At 35.8% G+C, this 22,356-nt stretch overlaps 6 protein-coding genes across 6 annotated transcripts; 5 read left to right on the forward strand and 1 right to left on the reverse strand.

Moving 5' to 3' along the window:
* Positions 1-2,014: 2,014 nt before the first annotated feature.
* OCT59_008598 (uncharacterized protein) lies at positions 2,015-2,375 on the forward strand (the record flags this gene model as incomplete). Its single annotated transcript, XM_066142605.1, has 2 exons — positions 2,015-2,125; positions 2,202-2,375. The coding sequence occupies 2 exons, from the start codon at positions 2,015-2,017 to the stop codon at positions 2,373-2,375; spliced, it is 285 nt and encodes a 94-aa protein (XP_065999470.1).
* A 2,870-nt stretch (positions 2,376-5,245) lies between these two features.
* OCT59_008599 (uncharacterized protein) lies at positions 5,246-6,292 on the forward strand (the record flags this gene model as incomplete). The annotated part of the gene is made up of 1 exon (XM_066142606.1): positions 5,246-6,292. One exon carries the CDS (start codon positions 5,246-5,248, stop codon positions 6,290-6,292), a length of 1,047 nt encoding a protein of 348 aa, XP_065999471.1.
* A 163-nt stretch (positions 6,293-6,455) lies between these two features.
* OCT59_008600 (uncharacterized protein) lies at positions 6,456-6,773 on the forward strand (the record flags this gene model as incomplete). Its single annotated transcript, XM_066142607.1, has 1 exon — positions 6,456-6,773. The coding sequence occupies one exon, from the start codon at positions 6,456-6,458 to the stop codon at positions 6,771-6,773; it is 318 nt and encodes a 105-aa protein (XP_065999472.1).
* A 269-nt stretch (positions 6,774-7,042) lies between these two features.
* On the forward strand, positions 7,043-7,513 carry OCT59_008601 (uncharacterized protein; the record flags this gene model as incomplete). Its single annotated transcript, XM_025327859.2, has 1 exon — positions 7,043-7,513. The coding sequence occupies one exon, from the start codon at positions 7,043-7,045 to the stop codon at positions 7,511-7,513; it is 471 nt and encodes a 156-aa protein (XP_025169230.2).
* A 109-nt stretch (positions 7,514-7,622) lies between these two features.
* OCT59_008602 (uncharacterized protein) lies at positions 7,623-8,039 on the forward strand (the record flags this gene model as incomplete). Its single annotated transcript, XM_025332655.2, has 2 exons — positions 7,623-7,777; positions 7,862-8,039. 2 exons carry the CDS (start codon positions 7,623-7,625, stop codon positions 8,037-8,039), a joined length of 333 nt encoding a protein of 110 aa, XP_025169231.1.
* A 13,113-nt stretch (positions 8,040-21,152) lies between these two features.
* On the reverse strand, positions 21,153-21,829 carry OCT59_008603 (uncharacterized protein; the record flags this gene model as incomplete). The annotated part of the gene is made up of 2 exons (XM_066142609.1): positions 21,153-21,271; positions 21,406-21,829. The coding sequence occupies 2 exons, from the start codon at positions 21,827-21,829 to the stop codon at positions 21,153-21,155; spliced, it is 543 nt and encodes a 180-aa protein (XP_065999473.1).
* Between the last annotated feature and the right edge of the window lie 527 nt (positions 21,830-22,356).

The following is a 22,356-nucleotide window of genomic DNA, read 5'->3' on the forward strand; positions in this document are numbered from 1 at the left end:
AATGAAAAAAATAATGAATGAAGATCAACAAAAGAAGTGAAGGGAAGAACAAAATAAATGAAGAGGAATAAAAAGTAATGAAAGAAACAAAGGTGGAGTAAAAAAAATGAAAGAAGCAAAAGAGAGGTGAAAAAGGGATGAAAAAAATGAAGGGGATAAAAAGGAACGAAAAAAATGAAGGAATGAAAAGGAATGAAAAAAATGAAGGGAAATGAAAGGAACAAAAGAAAATGAAGGCCTTTATAACATATTTTCAGCCCACTTAAAGACAGAAAAAAATTTGCCAACTTCTCTGTCAATTTCTAATCATTTGCATACGCGATATAAAACACGGGGAGTGAAAAGGAGTGAAAGAAACGAGGGACGAGCAAAAAGGAACGAAAAAAAATGAAGTGGAGTGAAATAGAAATGCAAAAATTAAGGAAATAAAAGTAACAAATGAAACAAAAGATAAAAAAATAGTAGGGAATAAAAAAATGAAGGAAACCAACTGACCAAATAAAAACCATAAAATAAACGAAATATGATAGACAAAATAAAAAAAATAATAAAAAAAAATAAAAGAAAGAATACACCGAGAAGAACTAAGGATCTAAAAGAAAACAAAATAAAGTTAGAAAGGAAATGTAAGGAACAAAATATAAGAAACGAAGTGTAAGAGACAAAATAAAAAAAAAACAATAACTTCAAAAAATCGTGACTATGTAATACTAAACACACCTTAATTGCAAAGAGCAAAAGACTGAAAGGAGTAAGAACTTAAAGAGAATAAAATAAAGTTAGCAAGAAATAAAATATAAAAACAATAAAAGAAAAAAAAAGAAAAACATACCAGCTGAGCGAAGGGTTTAAAGTTGGGAAAGTACTAGAAATAATAAACAAATAAACATTTATTGATGATGATGTAATCGCGTAACCAATCAAAAACGTGGGTGTGATCAGTGAATTTGACATTCTCAAATTATATTACTTTTAATTAAATAAATTCATTAAAATATAAAAATTCTATTATTATAAATAATCTTTTAAGTATAATTATAAATTTGCACCGTAATTTGTATTTTTTGTGAAATATAAATTCGATTAGTTTCGATTATCAAAAATCGAAAATCGAATCTTAAAATCGATATTTGCGAAATGATTAATCGCGATTAATCAATTTTAAAATCGATTCCAATAATGGGAATCGATTCCAATCCCTATTGGAAATGTCCTGTTTGTGAACGAAAGAAAGAAACTTTTGGACATGTTTGGCGTTGTTATTCAAATCGTAAAAAAATGTGAAATATTATATATTATTCTATAATATGGTCATCGGGCTGGATGTGGGAGGTGCAAGCACCACCCACCTCCGGGTCTACGACCCGTCGCAGTACCTATATGGCCCCTACGGGGCTCAGGAATTCCCATATATCCGCCACAATCTGGGACAACATCTGGAACAAATATATATACCAAATAACTAGAAAACAATAGAAAAGGAAGCAATAACGGATATAATGAGAGGGTTGTCCCAGATGTGGCAGATGTGGCAGATGTTTCAGAAAAATTATGAGAGGACATCCCCCCAGAAAAAGTTTTATTTTTACCCCCCCAGATCCGCCACATCCGGAACATCTGGAACAAGTCAGGATTCCGTCTAATAATCTGTTGGAAGCAGTGAGACAGCAAACCAGGTAGATTAACAGGTAAGCCCCTAGGAGGTCTATAAAGCCAGTAAGACCAACCCCGTCCAGCCCCCATCAGAAAAAATAAGTAATTGAACAATGGGTATACCATAAGTAACATACAATGATGAACTTACACACTTTACTGTAGGTATTAAACACTCAATATCATACTTGTACAAAGCGTAGTAATAGATACTGTACGTAAATTAATAATAATAATTTTTTATTAGTGGATTATTATGGGTGAGTGGAGTACGTTTCTTTTTTTCCTTTTTTTTTTACGCAGCTACTTCTCTTGCCAAAGATCTTGGTCTCGATCTTGTAGACATCTATGGAATCCATAAATGGATCCAAATGCAGGCATCGCCCCTCAACGACCCGGACATAGTAAGAGAGATGGTCAGAAACCTTCCGGTCAAAGAATTCAGAAAGCATCTCAAGATAAACAGACTCTGGTACAACTATTGTAAAGCCGAGTTGTGAAAGCGGCATGAGAAAGCCGAGGAGGCATACGACAGGGCAGTAGAAAAGAAGGAAAAAGCGGGGGATGATCTTGGTCAATCATTTGAGGAGGAGGGTATTGGAAATCGTGAACTTCATGAGCTTAATTGGAAGGCGTATCAAAAGGCTTGTAAAGAGTTATCGGAAGCTAGAAAAGAGCATTGTATGGTAAGGTGGACTATTGAGCGGTGTGGATTTCACTAGATATATGTGGATTGAAAAAGGGGAAGGGAAGATTTAGAGCAGTCGTAAAGGTTTGTGGTTTATAGTTTTTTTTTTTACCTCTAGAAAATAACCGGGTATGATCGGAGGACCGCAGGACCGCAGGACTACAGGAGGGTAACCAGGTAGGAGTGCAGATCTTTGGAAAAAATATTCGGCAATTGAAGATTAGGTAACTATAAATTAGTACTCGATTTGATAGAACAAAAAATGACTGCCCAAACTAGCACTCAAGTTCAAGTTATCCCCAAATTCGGTGAACAGAAGAAGGCTTTTAGTATTAATGAGCTTAAACGGCTCATTAATGCTGCAAAGAATATGAGGGATCTCAATCAAGCTAAAGGTTATCTTTGCAGTTACTTTATCCCCTGCTCCAACCCGCATGGAGTCTTCATGTGGCGGTCAGAAATCAAAAACCTCGAGCACATCCCTGATAAAAATATTAGTAAACTTATCCGTCCAATTACCAAAGTCTTTTACACACAATCCGAACAAGGTCCTTCACAAAAGGTTGAATTCAATATCAACAAATGGTTTATGATCGAATATAGTACTGTATGTGTAGCTACCTGTAACCCTCAAAAATCCCGTATCTTTAAACTAGGTGGCCAACTTTATCTCAATATCTTCCCAGGATTTCTCCATATCCTGCGTCCGATATCCACTTTTGAGTCTACAACCCATCAGGCAGTTAAATTTATCTTCTCCCACATTCAGAATATCTGGTGTTCAGGCGATTGGAATCTTACTGAGTATATCATCAAGTGGTTGGCCGGTGTGTCTGCTGGAAGGAAAATGTATTCGATTCTCTACCTGAAATCTGGACAGGGTTGGGGTAAGAGTATTATAACAGATTTCATTCAACGTAGTGTTTTAGGTACTCAACTTGTTTATAAGACCAGCGATCCTCAGACAATTCTTGGAAGTTTCAATGGGCAATTACAGGGTAAGGTTCTTCTTCTTCTCGAGGAAATGCCCACAGAAAAAAGCCAGTGGAATAATCTGTATCGATCATTGAAGGATAAGGTAACAGGCGACATAATGGAAATCCATGAAAAATACAAGACGCCAACACATTACAAAAACTTTATATCCACCATTGTACTCACCAATGAAAATGCTCTCAGAGTGGAGAATGACGATAGGCGCACAGTATTCTTGGATGTGTCACCATTCCGCAAGGGAGACCTCAACTACTTTAAGAAACTCAGTGACGCTATGAAATACCCAGGTGCCAGTGAGGCATTCTATGCTTACTTGAGAGCCATTGCAGACACTTACCCAGACTTCAATGAAAATCCACCACCTATGACAACATCTAAGCAGGATCACATCATATCGACTCTCCCACCCCTATTTCAATTCATAAAGGACACTTACCTCATAGTAAAAAATCATATAACTGACCTACCTGTTCAAGAATTTTATAGGGTATATACTTCATACTGTGAAACTCATTGCATTACACCCCTATCAAAGATAAATGCTTCTAGAATCCTATCAAATGAGTTGGGTATAAATAGCAGAAAAATACGTGTAGGTAAGGCAACACCACGAGTTTACAGCATATCCAGGGAGGACCTTTACAAGAAGTTTCTCACCAAAAAATGGATTCATGAAACAGATGAAATCAATATAGAAGGAATAGATGTAGAAACTCCTGAGAAGCTCGCATCTGATCCAAATGCCTTGGTGAAGTTCTTGGCAAATATATATAATTCAGCTAGTAAATCGCAAGTAGATCAAGAGAAAGTGGAACTAGTTGTTGAGAAATCTGTTGAAGAAAAACCTACTGAAGAGCAACCAGTTGCCAAAAAGGCTCCTCCACCAGTACCACCTAAACCTGATTGCTTGAAGGTAAAACCTGCACCTGTCATCAAAGAGGATTCTGTCCCTGAAAAACCTCCAGCTCCCATAGAGTCAAATACTGATGAAATTATAGACAGTTTCTCAGACTGTTATCTATCTGATGAGGAACCTGATCAAGAAGATGAGCCGCCTGCTGAAGAACCTGCACTTAAAGCTGTTGATGACTACGACATCTTAGATGACTTGCTATCTGACTCAGATCCTACAACTGCAGACCAAGTTTCTGAGCAACAACCTGAGTCTCCTGCAGAATCTTCTGCAAAATCTGAATCCCTCGCAGATTCCAAATCTTCTACAGAACCTGTAGTAGAACTGACTCCCGAAGAGCAATCTATCCCAGAACCTGACACAGAACCAGAAGTCGACTGGGATCCCAAACCAAAGGAAGGTACTCAAGCACACTGGGCTTGGCATAAAAGACACCGATGGAATCGTAAGCCATGGGTCAAGAATTCAAAGGACCAGGTCTTCAATGATCTCTACAATACAGGTAAGGATTTATGGGCTAAGTACCAAGACGCGTCAGACGACTATGACTGGGAAATACTCGCGTTTGAAGTAGAGGAATGTCCCACAACACGTATTGAAAACAAGTACCAGTAATACTTTAGGGAGGTAGTAGACCACTTCAAGGACTAGATCGAATATAATAGGAACTTACCTAAAACACCTAGCCGTAAAGAACTCGCAGATCTAATAAGAGTATACAAGGAGGATCGTGATGCCGAGATTATCCCTACTACATCTGGTTATGAAACTATAAAGATGAATACGGGTAAGGCATGAGAAATCCCAGAGGAGCGTCCAAAGACCGAGATGGAATGCCAGTGGGAGGCTGCTAATGGATTTGTAGACGAGTTGGATATTGATGAGGCCTGTGATATGATTGACTCCTTTTAATAAGATAAGCGCCTCTTAGTTATCTTATATTTTTTATATAAAAAACCTATATTACAATTGAATACAATTCATAGTTATATCAAATGGCCTATTCAAAAATTGCACGTGCTTTACCTACAAGACCAGATATCAAAGAACTACAGTATTCAGGCGCAAGATTTTCTAGAGGAGCTATTGCCAGACTTGGACAGCAACTCCAATCCCGGTATCTAACTCATAAATTTCAGATCCTACTCCCCTATGAAAACTGGAAACCTGGTGAATGGACATCAGGAAACCAACCAGCCAGCCTCTTCTCACTCTTAGACCACTATGATGAAGCACAACTACCGGATGATGCAGATCCTGATTATTTTGAACGATTCATAATTTATGTGAAAGATGCTCCACCGGTTGCAGGGGGATGCAATGGGGAGCTAAATGATTGCCTGTATGAATGCCTGAAGCATATCTATGGTATATTCTCTAAAATACCCGAGACTATAAAAAAGCCTGAATATATCAAAAAGGCATTAGGTCTCAATCGTGATGCTCCAGTTCCAGTCTCATATATGGATAAGGTTGAACAACTTGCAGGAAGCCTTGCACTTAATATTGTGGGGGATTCCACTCGAATTTCCAAGAGCAAATCTGACAGACGTGCAACCCTCATCCTGTCTGAAGGCCACTACTCTCTTGCACTGAATCCCAGAAGACTTCACCCTAGTAAATTAGATAGAAAACAAAAGTCTCCCTTTGTTTATCGTGAAGATGGGGTTAATAATGTAGTAACAATATACAATGGTAAGACAGTTAAGTCTCTTACAGTTGGACAGTTTCAGAAAGGTAAGAACTCTGATAGTTACTCCTTCATCCCTATTGAGAAGAATTGTAAAACTGGAATATATGAAACACTTGAGGAAACATACCAGAGGATCCATGAAGAGCGGGATTCCTTTCTACAGGCTACAAAGAAGTTCGGTCTAGGAATTGACTTATCTTACCACAACTGGTCGTACAAGAGAACTTCTTGCTGGCTTTTTGAACGGTTTAGTATAGGAGTTCCAGCTAATGATTCTCTTGATCCAGTCGAAGCAGAGTGGATAAGTGATGCAATGATGGGAGGTCTTATCTGGGCAGATAATGAATAGAAGGGCTATGGAAGACAATACGACATGACAAGTTTGTATCCAAGTATTCAGCAATCGAATGCTAACTTTCCAATCCAACAAGGTAAGTTTCAAATACTCAAAGACTTTGTAGACCACAGAGGTTATGCCTTGTATGGATTATTTCGTGCTAAGGTAAGTGGTAATGACATTCTCTTCCGACAGAATAAGAGGGGAGTCTGGTCGTGTTGCAAAGAGAGTTCTCAATACATTATGGGGAGCACTCTGCCAGAGGAAACGCAATTACAAGACACTCACCACAGATCAAACAGATCCATTCAAGTTTCCGGAAGGCCACACACTTGACTCCATCATACCAGTAGGATCTGACCAGTGGCGATTCCAATTCACAAACCCAGGTAGTCCCTTCAAGAATGAGTATCCTAGGATTGCTCCATTCTTATTAGCACATGGACGGAAGATGACTTCAGAGTTATTAGAACCATATAAGGATAAAGTATGACGCATCCATACAGATGGATTTATTCTAGAGGAACAGCCGAGTAGTCCTACACTTATCACTAGTCCAGAAAATGCATTCAAAGCATTGAAAGCTCTCAAGTTTGAAACCGCAGGATACTGCCATGTGAAAAATGCAAACAAGGTTATCTGGACATGATTGCCAAGAATGCGGTTGGATTTACAGTAGGTATATATATTTTTTCTTGCTTGAATGTAAAGTCAATTTGAAGATTCCTATTTATTACAAAGTACAAAAAAGTATAAGGAATCATGTCAACATATACCGAATTAGCAAGCATTATTAACAGCACTGACAGCATTAGTGATGAAGTTATTTATGATGCATCACACAATCAGTTCACCATTGTCTCTGATGAAACTGTCCTCAAGATTATCCGTGCATTGAAAAACACTATAGTAGTCGCATTAGTATCTGGGTTAAGCAAAACCAGCTACCTTGTCCAGGATCATGTGAAGTATATCAAGAGAATCCAGACAGCAAAGTCTCCTGTATCATATGTGAAGTTCGTGGCCAGAAAACTCTTCCCAGATAATGCAGCATATACTGCTAAGATAGCAAAGATTCGTGAATCATACAAGAATAAACAAGCTCTCTTAGACAAACTTGAGGCCCTCTTCGAGTTGTATTATGATGTGACTAAAGACTCATCAACCGGTCCTCCAAAGCGGGCTATCACTGTAAATGAGGCTGAGAAAACCTTAGCAGAACTTCTTGCATAAGCGGCTTCTGCGGTCCTGCGATCCTGTACGAATTTAGTCTATATTTTTTATCCATGTGTAATGGGCATACAGTATTTGAAGATAGCTATAGTATAAGTAACATAACATCATGTTGGACCGGTTACCAGTAGAAATAGTTGAACGCATTGTCGCAAAAATCCTGGATACTGACCTTATTGCAGCAAGTAAGGTAGATAGAGTGTGGTGGCAGGAAGTTCGTCGAGAGGCATATAAGAGGTGGAAAAATTATGCCATTACGATCGGGTATGTCTGAGCTCTTGGAAAGCCATTTGAAAAAGGGAATATTGACTGGATAACATTTGAAGATGTAAACGACTTCTATAAAAGATGGATAGACCGCCTCACCGAGGATCAGCTTTATATTATGGAGAAAATGCTTAGGAATGGGATGGTCGTGAACCCTCAAGAGAGGGAAACCATAGAGCATGCATTAAGTGAACATAGATGGGGAGGCGATCCTTGGGGACTGGACTGGGAGTGGAATGAATGGACTCAACAGGAGTAAGCATTTTGTACTTGCAGATTTATATTTTTTATATTATAAGTGTAAACCCACCTGACACCTCCCGGATGTCCGTTGGATGTCACGTGTATAGATCCGGCCGGCATTATGTTCGTAATCTCGAATTACCGAAAAAGGAAATTTATGTTACACAAGGTTCCAAACGCATTCTTACCAAAATCGATTTTTTTTGTGGAACGGGTATCGCCCAAAAAGGAAATGATCTACGTACCGCATGAAATCACGTGACACTCTACACATTTGTTCAGGGTATCACGTGACATGAACTCCGTTCACATTTTCTGTAATATAATCCATAGTTTTTCCATGAATGCATTCTAGGCCAATAACCCAGTAACTTATTCATCAGGTATCCTTGCATTTTTTTGACAAGGATTGATGACCATGTAACCTTATCATCAGGTATCCTTGCATTTTTGATAAGAACTGATGACCATATAACCTTATCATCAGTAGGGTTGGATCAGTCCGGTCTGGTCCGGTCCAGTTCCAAAAAGACCGGTCTTTCAACCTGGACCAGACCGGACCGGGACCGGACCAATTTAAATTCAAGAAATTTTGTCCCCATGATTTTAAGACCTCTAAAACATTAAAGAACGTTGCGAAACATTTTTTAACATGTAATTTAACAAATAAACAACGTTTCGCAACGTTTTTTAATTATTTTAATAGAAAACGTTGCGAAAACGTTTTTTATTAATAAGTTCATAAAAAAAAAACATTTTTCGCAAACGTTTTTAATTATTTTAACAAACAACGTTGCGAAAACGTTTTTATTAAGTAATTTACGTTTTGCAGCGTTTTTTATTAAGTAATTTAATAAAAAAACGTTTTTGCACGTTTTTTAATTATTTTATTAATAGGAAATGTTACAAAAACGTTTTTTATTAATAATTTCACGAAAAAAAGGTTTTCGCACATTTTTTTAATAAAAAACGTTGCGAAAATGTTAAAAACTGAACTGATAATCGGTTTTGGCAAAAATCGTGCCCTAGAAGTACATGAGCACAAAAATTTGGCTCATTTTTATTGGATATTAATAATATAAGATCGGTTCCGGTCTGGACCAGTCCTCAGATCTCGGACTGAAGACCGTGAAGACTGGTCCCAAGACTGACGCAGGACCGGTCTTTGCTAGGACCGATCCAACCCTAATCATCAGGTATTCTTGCATTTTTTGATAAGGACTGATGACCATGTTACTTGGTTATTATAAATTGAAGAAAACCATTAGGTACTGTATGTAGACATATACAGAAAAAAGACATGTCTTACCCTTATATAGCTAACCCTATAACTGGACGTCCAATTATTATCGGTGGAGATACCTTTAATCGAATAGTTATGGAATCCCATGATTATATTGATGGAAGGCTTGTTCGTAGACAAACTGCACCTCCACCTGAGGAGCAACCTGTATATTTAAATACAGATACAGGACGTTATGTTCGACGTGGTACTAGAACATATCATAGACTGATTGAGAGTGACTATGAGGTAGTTGAGGATTACTACCTTGTCCATTATGAAGAAGAGGCGCTTATAGAGGAAATTATCAATGAAATACGCTATAATGAGGAAAATCTTGATGGGCAGCAGTTAACTTTCAATGATATACAACAAATCAGGACTGCTATTCAGGCTGACCAAGATGAATATGATGATTTTATCTTACAGCAGGATACGACTAACGGGACACCTTCCTCCGGTCCTTCTGGTCATCCACGAACTTTGAAAGACCATGCCCCGAGACTTACAGAGCTTAATATTGAGTTGTGTAGGGAATGTCTCATGCCTGTAAGCCCAAATGACTTAACGGACAAGTTGTGCAAGGACTGCTCCGAATAGTTACTTAATTTTGAATAATTCTTTTTTACATATAGAAAGATAGCCATGTCAACATCAATCGTAATAAACCAGTGCCAAAACTGTGGAATAATCACTCCAAAAACAGCACATAGAGGATTATCCAGTGTATTATACAGACAGATTATAAAGAAGATTAGTGATGAGAATGACCCTCTACAAGCCTTGGGACTTGCTAGGGATAAGTTAGTTCAGATCATTCGTCGGGCAAGTAACACAGGTCGAAAAGTGTCAAATCAGTCACCAATCAGTCACCAATCGGGTGCCTGATTGATGCCTGATTGATGCCTGATTTTACCAATCTAATACCAATCGGGCTGCCCGATTGATACCTGATTTCCGCCAAAATCCGACACCAATCAGTCACCTATCAGGCTGCCTGATTGTTGACAGATAGGTGACAGATTTATGACAGATTGGTAACCGATTGGTAACAGATTGGTGACAGATTGGTGACCGATTGGTGACCGATTGGTGACGAATGATAGTTAATTTTATGGTCAATCGATGGTCAATTTATAGTCAATCAATGGTAAATTAATGGTCAATTAATGGTTAATTTATGGTTAATTTATGGTCAATTTATGGTCAATTTATGGTCAATTTTATGGTCAATTTTATGGTCAATTTATGGTCAATTTATAGGTCAATTTATGGTCAAATAACCAATTGGTAAAATTTTCTAGTAGTAATCATATAACCAATAATAAAATTTATTACAGCACATAATAATATTTATTAAAATTATAAACTCTACAAATAATAAAATACATAGTGTCTTTATTTATTTATATTAATAAGTAGTGTAAATAAACATAAATAATTAATATTTAAAATAAAAACCATTCATAATCTTTTTTAAAAACAGATGTTAGTATATAACTGATAAAGTTAGTAATATTTAATAAATAGTAAAGAGTAAATATAAAAAGTTAGTAACCGTAGTAAAGTACAAATAAATAATAAATACAGTTAGTATTATGAAGAGTTTGATAAAATATATAAAAAAAAGAAAAATACATGATGATGTTAGTAAAAATAAAGAAATATAACATTACATTAGTAATATTAAAAAGTGATAAAGTTAATATTATAAAATAAAATATAGTCAGTACAATAAATTTAATGACAAAAATACAATAATTAATATACCTGTAAAATGTAAAGAGAATAAGAAAAAAACAAACAGAAAAGAAAGAGCGTGTATATTTTTTGAAAAATAAACAAACTCGAGTTTGGTAATTTATATGCATGTTAAGATCAAGTCACGTGCATAAAGATCAGACCGAATTTTAATTGGTTAATAATAGATAAATATCGCATCTCCAGAAAAAATTTCAATTTTTACTGTCTCTCACTTTTAAATTTGTATTAAAATTTACCTTAGACTTTCGGAGACCTAAATTTTTTTAAAATTGTTTAATTTATTTAATGTAAATTTAATAAAAAGTATATTGTTTTTTAATTAATGGTACGAATTCTAAAAAATTCTCTATTAAAAATATCTCATACAAATTCTTAGAAAATTTCAAAAAAAAATTCTCTATTTCCTATACGAATCTTAGAAAATCTCAAAAAAAAAAAAAATTTCTATCAAAAACACCCTAAAAAATTTTACAAAAAAGAAATCTCTATCAATCAAAGATATCCCATATGAACCCTTCCTATACGAACTCTTAGAAAATCTCTTAAAAAATTTTCTATCAAGGAATCTCATACGAATTCTTCCTATACAAACTCTTAGAAAATCTTTATCAAAATATTCCATACGAACTCTTCCCATACAAACACGTAGAAATCTCAAAAAAAAAAAACTCTATTTATCAAAAATATCCTATACGAATCTTAGGAAATTTCTCAAAAAAAATTTTCTATCAGATATCCCATACGAACCCTTCCCATATGAACTCTTAGAAAATCTCAAAAAAATTTTCTATCAGATATCCCATACGAACCCTTCCCATATGAACTCTTAGAAAATCTCTTAAAAAATTTTCTATCAAAGAATCTCATACGAATTCTTCCTATACAACTCTTAGAAAATCTTTATCAAAATATTCCATATGAACTCTTCCCATACAAACACGTAGAAATCTCAAAAAAAAAAAATCTCTATTTATCAAAAATATCCTATACGAATCTTAGGAAATTTTTCAAAAAAAATTTTCTATCAGATATCCCATACGAACCCTTCCCATACGACCTCTTAGAAAATCTCTTAAAAAAATTTTCTATCAAAGAATCTTATACGAATTCTTCCCATATGAATCTACGAATCTAATGTATAGTTAAAATAAATTGGTCAAATAAGAAAGTGAAAAAGAGAGAAATATATTACCATATTTGAAATTAACAGAGAAAAAAATTTTTTTAATTTTTTTTTTATCAATCCTTTTTTATACTGTATGCTGCATTAGTATCACAAAAAATTTTCCAATTTTTGATGATCTTTACATAGTTCTTAGAAAATCTCAAAAAAATTTTCTATCAGATATCCTATACGAACCCTTCCCATACGAACTCTTAGAAAATCTCTTAAAAAATTTTCTATCAAAGAATCTCATACGAATTCTTTCTATACAAACTCTTAGAAAATCTTTATCAAAATATTCCATATGAACTCTTTCCATACAAACACGTAGAAATCTCAAAAAAAAAAAATCTCTATTTATCAAAATATCCTATACGAATCTTAGGAAATTTCTCAAAAAAATTTTCTATCAGATATCCCATATGAACCCTTCCCATATAAACTCTTAGAAAATCTCTTAAAAAAATTTTCTATCAGATATCCCATACGAACCCTTCCCATATGAACTCTTAGAAAAACTCTTAAAATATTTTCTATCAGATATCCCATACGAACCCTTCCCATACGACCTCTTAGAAAATCTCTTAAAAAAATTTTCTCTCAGATATCCCATACGAACTCTTCCCATACGAACTCTTAGAAAATCTCTTAAAAAATTTTCTATCAAAGAATCTCATACAAATTCTTCCTATATAAACTCTTAGAAAATCTTTCAAAATATTCCATACGAACTCTTCCCATACAAATGCGTAGAAATCAAAAAAAAAAAAAAAAAAAAAAAAAAAAAATCTCTATTTATCAAAAATATCCTATACAAATCTTAGGAAATTTCTGAAAAAAAATTTTCTATCAGATATCTCATACGAACCCTTCCCATAGCAACACTACAAAAAAGAAAAAAATATATTTAAAAAAAAAAGAAAAACCTTCTCCCTTGCTCAGCCTTCCCTTACCTCAATTCTCAAAGTCTGGCAATTTTTTTCGTCCATAAAAAAGATTTTTTTTTTTCAAATCGGATAATGATCTAGATTACGGATCACATCTCACTCAATTCAGAGTAACACAAATTGCAGGAAAAGAAGTTGATCAGCAATATTGTTAACCAATTGCTACCCGATTGCTAACTATTTGACTTATCAATTTACCAATTACGAACAGGTTTTCGGACAAATAATACGATCCGGAAATAATTTTTTTTCTCAATATTTACAATTAAAAAATTTGTAAATCGGAATGCTGTTTATCTTTATTAAATGAATGTTTTTTTAAGCCAATCAGTCACTAATTGGCTATTCATTTGGTAGCCGATTTTCATATTAAAGAATAAATAAAAATCCTAAATTCTTGAAAACTATCAGATATTGCAAACCAATCAGTAACCAATCAGTCACCAATCGGTTATGTCAGATTGGTGACCGATTGGTGACTGATTGTCAATAGTAAATTTAATATATTTATCAAAACAAACTCAAAATAGAGATGCGATCCAGATGAAATTTTACAATCCGTGATCTGCACAGATCAATCCGGATTATCATAGGATTAAATTCGGATAATCCAGATTAACTTCAAATTTTTGGGTATCTCGGCATCCAACGATCGTATAGAGATGCACTATAGCTCATTCGAATCGTTGCATTGAGACGATTCGAATGAGCTATAGTGCATCTCTGTACGATCACTGGATGCCGAGATAATTGGCAAAACGTGAAACATCAGCATTTTTATTTTACGATCATGCAAAATTTTACGTTTTGCCGAATATCTCGGCATCTAGTGATTGTACAGAGATACACAATAGCTCATTCAAATCGTCTAAGTGCAACGATTCGAATGAGCTATTGTGCATCCCTGTACGATCGTTGGATGCCGAGATATTCGGCAAACCGTCAAAAATCAGTAGTATCGTAAATAAAAAATGCTGATTTTTGACGGTTTGCCGAATATCTCGGCATCCAGTGATCGTACAGAGATGCACAATAGCTCATTCAAATCGTCTCATTACGACGATTCGAATGAGCTATTGTGCATCTCTGTACGATCATTGGATGCTGTTTCGGATTAAAACGGATATCCTTAATTCATCCAGATGCATCCATTATCTGTTCGGATCGGATGGATAGGCGGATGATTTGAATTTTTGGATTTTGGATCGCATCTCTAACTCAAAAGCTCAGATTAAGCATAACTTGACTTGCTTTATAAAGCTATAATACTAATTTTTTGACTTTAATATAAAAATCAGATATTGTAAACCAATCAGTAACCAATCAGTCACCAATCGGTTATGTCAGATTGGTGACCGATTGGTGACTGATTGTCAATAATAAACTTAATATATTTATCAAAATAAACTCAAAAGTTCAGATTAAGTATAATTTAACTTGCTTTATAAGACTATAATGCTAATTTTTTACTTTAATATGTAAATCAAATATTGTAAACAAATCGGCAATCAATCAGTCACCAATCGGTTATATGACCGATTGGTGACCGATTGACAATCTATGCCTGGTTAGTGACCGATAGGTAACAGATTGAAAGAATCGGTCACTAATAGGTAACCAATCAGTCACCAATCAGTCATATGACCGATTGATGACTGATTTTTCATATTTCGACCTGTGTAATGTGGACTTTACACAATTGTTTACACAAAGATTGGATATGAAAATTATGGATGGAGAGCCATATGAAGATATTAGGAAGTGGCTTTTCGAACAGCTTATAGCCATAGGTTGTGATAGTGGAGAAATTGCCTTATATCAATTTCTAAGGGATACATATCCAGATGGTATCGACGAGCCTTTCAATACATTCTATGAGAACTATGTAAATCATATAAGTAATTCAATGACTAAGAACTTTGCTTCTCGTGCCTTAGGAGCAATAGGGTTGAAGGCTAAGATGTTAAGGATTGACTTTGAGGGCCGTAAAAAAAGTGCTATGATTCTTAGGGCTTCTGCAGACAAATTACTTGATATTCTCACATAATACTATTAATCCCTACTTGTAATGCTCGACGGTCCATATGGCCCTTAGAAAAGATATGTAGAAGAACTTCAATACCTTCTATTATTTTTTTATTATCCAGAGGGCGACTAGACTTCAGGGCTTCATATCGGGAGAATAACTCCTTCACATTCTCAGTTTTCATAGTTTTCAGTCTTTGCAGTCCTACCCTGTACTTTTGCTAAGAAGTCCTGAAAGTCAGCTCCTAGGTTCTTACCAGAAAGTCCATAAACTTCCCGAAAGACATATTTAATCCAGGTATCTGCATTCTTGGCTAAGACACCAGGTACAAGTAAATGTTGACGTTCTTTAGGGGATGGAAATACCCGAGCAAATTCAATCAAGTATCCACCTTTTTTTGCTTCAAATACAGCTTTCTGACCATAGGGACTAAACTTGGATCGAACTGTGATTGAACTGGGTTCAGACTGAAATCGAACTGGGTTCAAACTTGGATCAAACTGAGATTGAACTGAGATCGAACTAGGATTGAACTGAGATTGCTCTGTGATTGAATTGAGACTAGTATCCCATCTTACTCGAATGGACAGTGGATCACTTTTGGACCGTCTAAGATCAAACACTACAAATTCACGTTGCAGAGTAAGATCATCAATTACTGGTGCTAATGACTCTGATTCTTCTGTATATAGGCGGATGATTCTCTTGGTATCTGTAAGGCTCCCATGACCTCCATGCAGTGAGATGTAGTTAACATTTTCTCGAATAGCCTTAGGAATGGCAAAGAATCTTTGGGCTACATAAATACATGAAATATTTTTGTGTCGTCCATGTGTAAAGTAACCAGTGATGAGATCCTGGATTTTTTTAGGTGCATCCATCAGATCCTCGAAGATTACCACAGTAGCTTGAGTAGGGTCAAAGGAGTCAATCTCTGGAATCTCACTATGGGTTACTGCAGTGAATGGGATCTTCTCCTCTTTGAAAAAATCATGTACAACTGCCCACTTTGGCTCGTCAAGATATCTGCCAACTAAAAGTACTGCATCACATAGTACATACCGATTACCATCCTCCTTTGCCTTCTTGTCACCCATTAACAAGTTAATGATCATAGTTGTTTTACCTGAGTCTGAGCTACCTGCTACGGCTAATCGAAAGGGCCATGATGGAGCAAACTCATTGCCTTGTCTTGAGTCGGTCGTGTACTCGTCCAAATTGTATACATAAAGATCCATTTGAATTTTATTCTAACTTAGTTTAAATACTATGTCGACATCAACACCAATTCCAGTTTATACTCCTTCAGAACCTACTGGACCGCCTCCTGCACACTTGGCCAATGAAGAAGACGATGATGAATTAGTTAGAATACTAAAGGCTCATGCAAATTTATTGACTACCAGGGGTCGTTTAACTGTTGATTCAGAGATACAGGAGGCAAATAATCAAATCAAACATATTATTAATATATTAATGTATCGCTGTAAAGCAAAACATGAAGAACTTGGTATTACAAAAGATTTGTTAGTTTTTGCACAAGGTAATATAAATGCATTTGATGAAACATTTACTAATTTAGAACGACAATTAGTTATTATACATGCTGCCAATGATAATTTCATAGAAGAAAACCATAACCTGCAAAGAGATTATGATACTATGGTAGAGCTTCGTCGACGGGCTATAGGTGAACATAATCAGGCACGACATGAACGTAATGTATTACAAGCAGATTATACTCAAGCAGTAATGGATCGTAATGAGGCTCAAAATGCTGTGAATCGTGGTAATATCCTTCTAAATCATTGGCGGCTGAGGGCTACTCGGACTGGAGGACAACTTGTATTGGCTAATGCGCAACTTGGACAGGTTAATGCACAGCTAGCACATGCTAATAATAGGGTGCGTTTTGGGATTCAGACATTAGGGAGACTTAGGAATAGACTTTTCCAACAGATAGCTGCTCTTAGAATTCAGGTACAATGGTTTCGAATTAGACAATTGAACCCTCCTCCACCTCTTTTAAACAATCCACTAGAGACGATATGGCTACCACTGCGATAGGATTGCCAATTTTTGAGGGTAAAGCTACTGATGATATTGATACATTTGTTAGGCTTTATATGGGTTATCTTGATACTATCAATCTTAACCCATACGCTGCTGGAGGGCCACCAGAGTCTTGGAAAAGAGCTATGGGTATACTTAGAAGCTGCATGGCCGGTGAAGCAGCTGAATGGTTTGATCGAGAAATTACAGGAAAAAATTGGGAACTTTCTGGTATCACTTCAAGAGGTGGAGCTAATTTAGCTGCTTTTGTAGCATTAGTAATACCAGAAGGTGCAGGAGGACCGAATGCAGGTACCTATGTAAATGGGTCTGAAGCAGATGTTTATGCTACAGATGTAGCTAATGCATTAGTAACTATTAGAGCAGCATTTATTCCTACCCATGATTTAATAGGTGGAGATAAAGCTTGGGGAAGAGCTGGTGCTCGTCCGACAGATAGAGCTGCTCCAGCTACTGCAGATGCTGGTGTTGCTGCTAATAATAATCGTTCTATAGTTTTTCCAGGTATTAAACCTAACCAGGCACTTTATTGGCTTAGAACACAATTCCCAACTATTTTAGATGAAAAGAAACATATCCGTTTTAACAGTCTTTATCAGGAAAATGAGCCAGTTGATGCATTTTATAGAACTGTAAAGAGGGCTGGAAAATTACTAAAACTAACTGATGATCTTATTATCGACCAGTTCTTTAGAGGTCTTTCAGCTGATAATATTTTTGAAGCAGAAAGGTTTAGTAATCTTAATCCTGATGACTTGGTTAAACATTTGAGAAATTTAGAACGGAGAAGGGCTGAAATGCGCTTGGGGTTACAAGATAGAAATCGATGACTTCAAGCAGATTACAGTGATGTAACTCAACCTCCGTTAGGAAAACAGGAACCTGTCGTACTGACATCAAAGTCATTTGGGGTTACTCAAGAACAATTACAAGAGTTGCTTAAGGCTCAGGCTGAAGAACTTACCAAGAATTTTCAGGTGCAACTTAAACAATTACAGGCTCGGCCAGTTCGTAATCTACCAGTCTATAGACAGCAGATTAAACCTGTTCAACCAAAACCACAGAGACGTGTTATTCAGGATCATCAGGATCCTGATTGGGATGATGGTTATGTAGAACCTGATGTTGGTGATGATCCTGATGCTCCTGATTGGACTTTGGATGATTATCAAAATGCTATTGATCTTATTATGGGATATAAACGTGGGACTTCTAAAATACTTACAAATCAACTTCAGAAGGCTAAAGATAGACGTGATGATCTGAATTTGGCCCGAGCAATGAGAAACCTCGATCTTAACAATGATGCTATGGACATTGATACTGTGAGTTTTGGTGAAAAGGTAGAATTGAGAGAAAAAGATGGTGATGTCTATATGGTTCGTGTTGGGTCAAAAAAAAAGTAGGTTCGAGTATCTCAAAACTTCTTAAGTCGTCCCCAAATAAGACATCAGTTAGCCCTTCTAGTGTGCCCTTAAAAGGCAAAGCAACCCCTGTTAAGATTCCTGTGAAAGTTATTGGTAGTAAGTCTACACCTGCAAAAGCTGTTACTAAGAATGACTTATTAAGCCTGTTAAGGTCTGCAGACTTTAGGAAATTACTTCGTGAGATTCTTCAGGAGGAGATGATGTCTGCTAGAAAAGTCATAGAGATTTCAGATGACTTAGCTGAGGAGAAACAAGAAGAGGATATCAGGGAAGATGATCCTATGGATATTGATATAGCTCGTTTGGAAAATACTAAAGATCTTTTAGCACTGGATGGGAAGGTTAATGGGATAGCAATTCAGTGTTTAGCAGACACTTGTGCTAATGCGTCTTTTATTCAGAGAGAAGCTGTTGAGGAATTAGGGTTGGATATCGACAAGAGTATTACATACAACATATTTGGTGCTCCAGGAACAAATAGGACATTCGGCATGGTAAAGGGAGTGTCAATCAAACTTACCCCTGATTATGCTATTACTGAGGATCTTGCAGTTTTAGATGGATACAAGCATAGGGAGATTGGGTTAAGCCGAACGTGTCTGAAACGTTACAATTATGATGTCCATGAATCACGTGAACATATAGCCCTTACCTGTGATGGAAAGAATGTTTTTATCCCGATAGTTCCTGATGTGAATAGAGGAGGATAAAAAATAGAGGTGTTTCTTTTTTACTCCCAGAATTTGAGCACTAGATTTGGAACATCCTCCTCCAACCGGTCAGCAGGTTCCCAAGTGGCTTCTGTATCTGGGTATCGCTCCCACTTAACCAAATACTGGTCTTGACTTTTTCTAATGCGATGCCGAAGTATCTGCTCAGGAACAAATCTTTTAGGTTGTCCTCTTATCACAGAGTCAGGTGGAGGCTTTTCATTAATAGGAACTACTTGCAATTCTTTTCGGGTATATGCACATCTGGATACACCTAATCGACCATGTGGTCCGTTAAGAAGATATGTAGGAGGTTGTTCGGGTGAGAGTATCATTTTTTTGATTACACGAATGTTTGGGTTCCATCTTATATCTCCTGTACGGAATTTTCTATAAAGTTTGTTACCAAGTACAGAAATAGGTTCATCTAACTTGACTCTGACACGTGTTCCTTCAGAGAGGAGGTCTGTCTTTTTTGACACTTTGGGTGACCCTGTCGGAATGTCTGGGGGATTTCTCTGCCAGAGTTCATTTACTTTACTCACTATATTATGGAAATCTTCTGACCATTCCACGGATGTCACCCCAGTCTTCAACTCCTGTGCCACCATTCGTTTGAGAAGGGGTTCTTGGATGGCTTGGATAGCTCTTTCAGCATATGATTGCTGTTTATGCCTTCCTGGCTCTCCGAATCTCATCATTACCCCTAGGCTGTTCAGGAAAAAATCACGTACCTGGTCGTTAGTGAATTCTGATCCAGAGTCCGTCTCCAGTCGGTGTGTTGGAGGCTTGATATGATTTCTTCTGTAGATTTTGACAAACCCATTTAGAACTCTATTTGCAGTCTTATCCTTTAGGGGTTCTGCATCAACTCTCTTTCCTGCGACTTCCACCACTACGAGAAAATAGTGGAATCCTTTGGGGTTAACTGGCATCTCTGCAAGATCTGCCTGATGTGTTGCATTTGGTTTCCATACAATTACCATTGGGCGTTCTGTTGACTTTTCCTTTAGGGGCTTTTTGTATAGGTTGTAGTGCTCTTCACCTTTTAGAATTCGTGCTGGTACTCTGGATAGACTGTAGTACTTGTAGTAATTCTCTAAGTGTGACATATTATGACAAATTAAAGGAATGGTTTTAGACTTCAAATCTTAAGATGACACGTTTTTACTGCCTAAAGTGCAAGAAGAAAACTGAGACTGCTAGTGAAATACAAGATATGACCACAAATGGACGTTATCGTTTACATGGTGATTGTACAGTTTGTGGTATGCATAAGAATACTTTTACTGGAGTAGACTTGGTGATCAAGAAGAAGACTAAGGAGAAAAAGAAAGAAACCGCTGCTAAGAGACAGCAGACGGCTTACAATCGGCAATGCAAAAAACTCGGACAGAAAATTTTAGATGCTGATGACACTTGCAAGCAGTGTATTGATAAATGTCTTAAAGAGGCAAAAAAGAGGAAGACGGATTAGTACTGCCTTCTAAACTTATCTGGATACACTCTATTCCCAATACCCATTGTTCAATTACTTATTTTTTCTGACGGGAGCGGGACGGGGTTGGTCTAGGGTTGGTAAAATAACCGTTAGTTATGAATTTGGTTAATTAACCGGTTAATTAACGGTTAGTTAACGGTTAATTAACCCATAAATAACCTGTATATATAATTTTAAGGAAGTTAAAATAAATTTATAATTTATTAAATATTATAAAATTTTAATATATTTTATTTATTCTTCATCATCTAAATTAATAACATTTGCTTCAAATCCAAATATACTATCATTATCAGAACTATTATTATTATCATCTTCTTTATTTTCATTATCAGAACTATTATTACTATCTTCTTCATTTTCATTAAAATTACTACCCATTTAGCTGTATGAGATTCTTCACCAGAATAAATAGCATCAAAGAATAATGGTTTTGGAGTACAAATAACAAAATTTTGAACTGATTCTCGATTAATATTAGACCAACCATCTGAAACCATTGTAAGAGATTTAGCTTGTAAAATTTGTTCATTACATTCAGCTTTAACTTCATCAAAAACATCATCAAGTAATTCATCAGCAAGTTTTCTTCGATTAGGTAATTTGAATGCTGGACGTAATTGTTGAAAAAACTGAATAACATAATTATTTTCAAGAAAAGAAAAAGGAACTCCAGCAGCAAATAATGCTTGAGCTAGTAAAATTTCAAGAGTATCTTGTTCTTCTTCACTCATACGATCAACAAAATTCTCAATTGTTGTATTTTTTAAATGCTTTTTTGATGTTTTTACTGTAGGAATAAAAGTAGAAGTAGTAGCATCAGAAGTTTCTAATAGTTCAGGAATTTGTTGTTTCTTTGTTTTTGCACTTTCTGGAGCTCTAGGACAACTATCATTAAGATGAACTTGCATTCTTTTAGCTGTACCTTGTTCAAAAACTTTAGAACAATAATTACAACGTACAGAAGGATGTGTTTTTTTCTTAGACCTACTACTTTCTTCATTACTTTCTGCTTCAGTAATTATTGTCCAATGTTTCCAAACAGTTCCCTTTTTTTTTACCATGATAATGAACAATAAATTTGCAAAAAAAAAGTGTTTTTTTAAAAAAAAATTATCTTAAAAAAAAGATCATGCAATATGTAGATCATAGATTTAATCAATATTTATATTAATTAATATTTAATTGTGTAACAAAATAATGGATTATCATTTAATCACATGATTTAAATTCTGCATTTTGATTGGCTAATTATAAATAACGGTTAATTAACCATTTTAAATCAATCATAACTAACAAAATTAACGGTTAATTAACCATGGTTAATTAACCGTGGTTAATTAACCCCCATCCCTAGGTTGGTCTTACTGGCTCTATAGACCTTCTAGGGGCTTACCTACTAACTTACCTGGTTTGCTATCTCACTGCTTTCAACAGA

The sequence above is a fragment of the Rhizophagus irregularis genome, chromosome 16 (genome assembly GCF_026210795.1).
Source record: "Rhizophagus irregularis chromosome 16, complete sequence".
NCBI lineage: Eukaryota > Fungi > Glomeromycota > Glomeromycetes > Glomerales > Glomeraceae > Rhizophagus > Rhizophagus irregularis.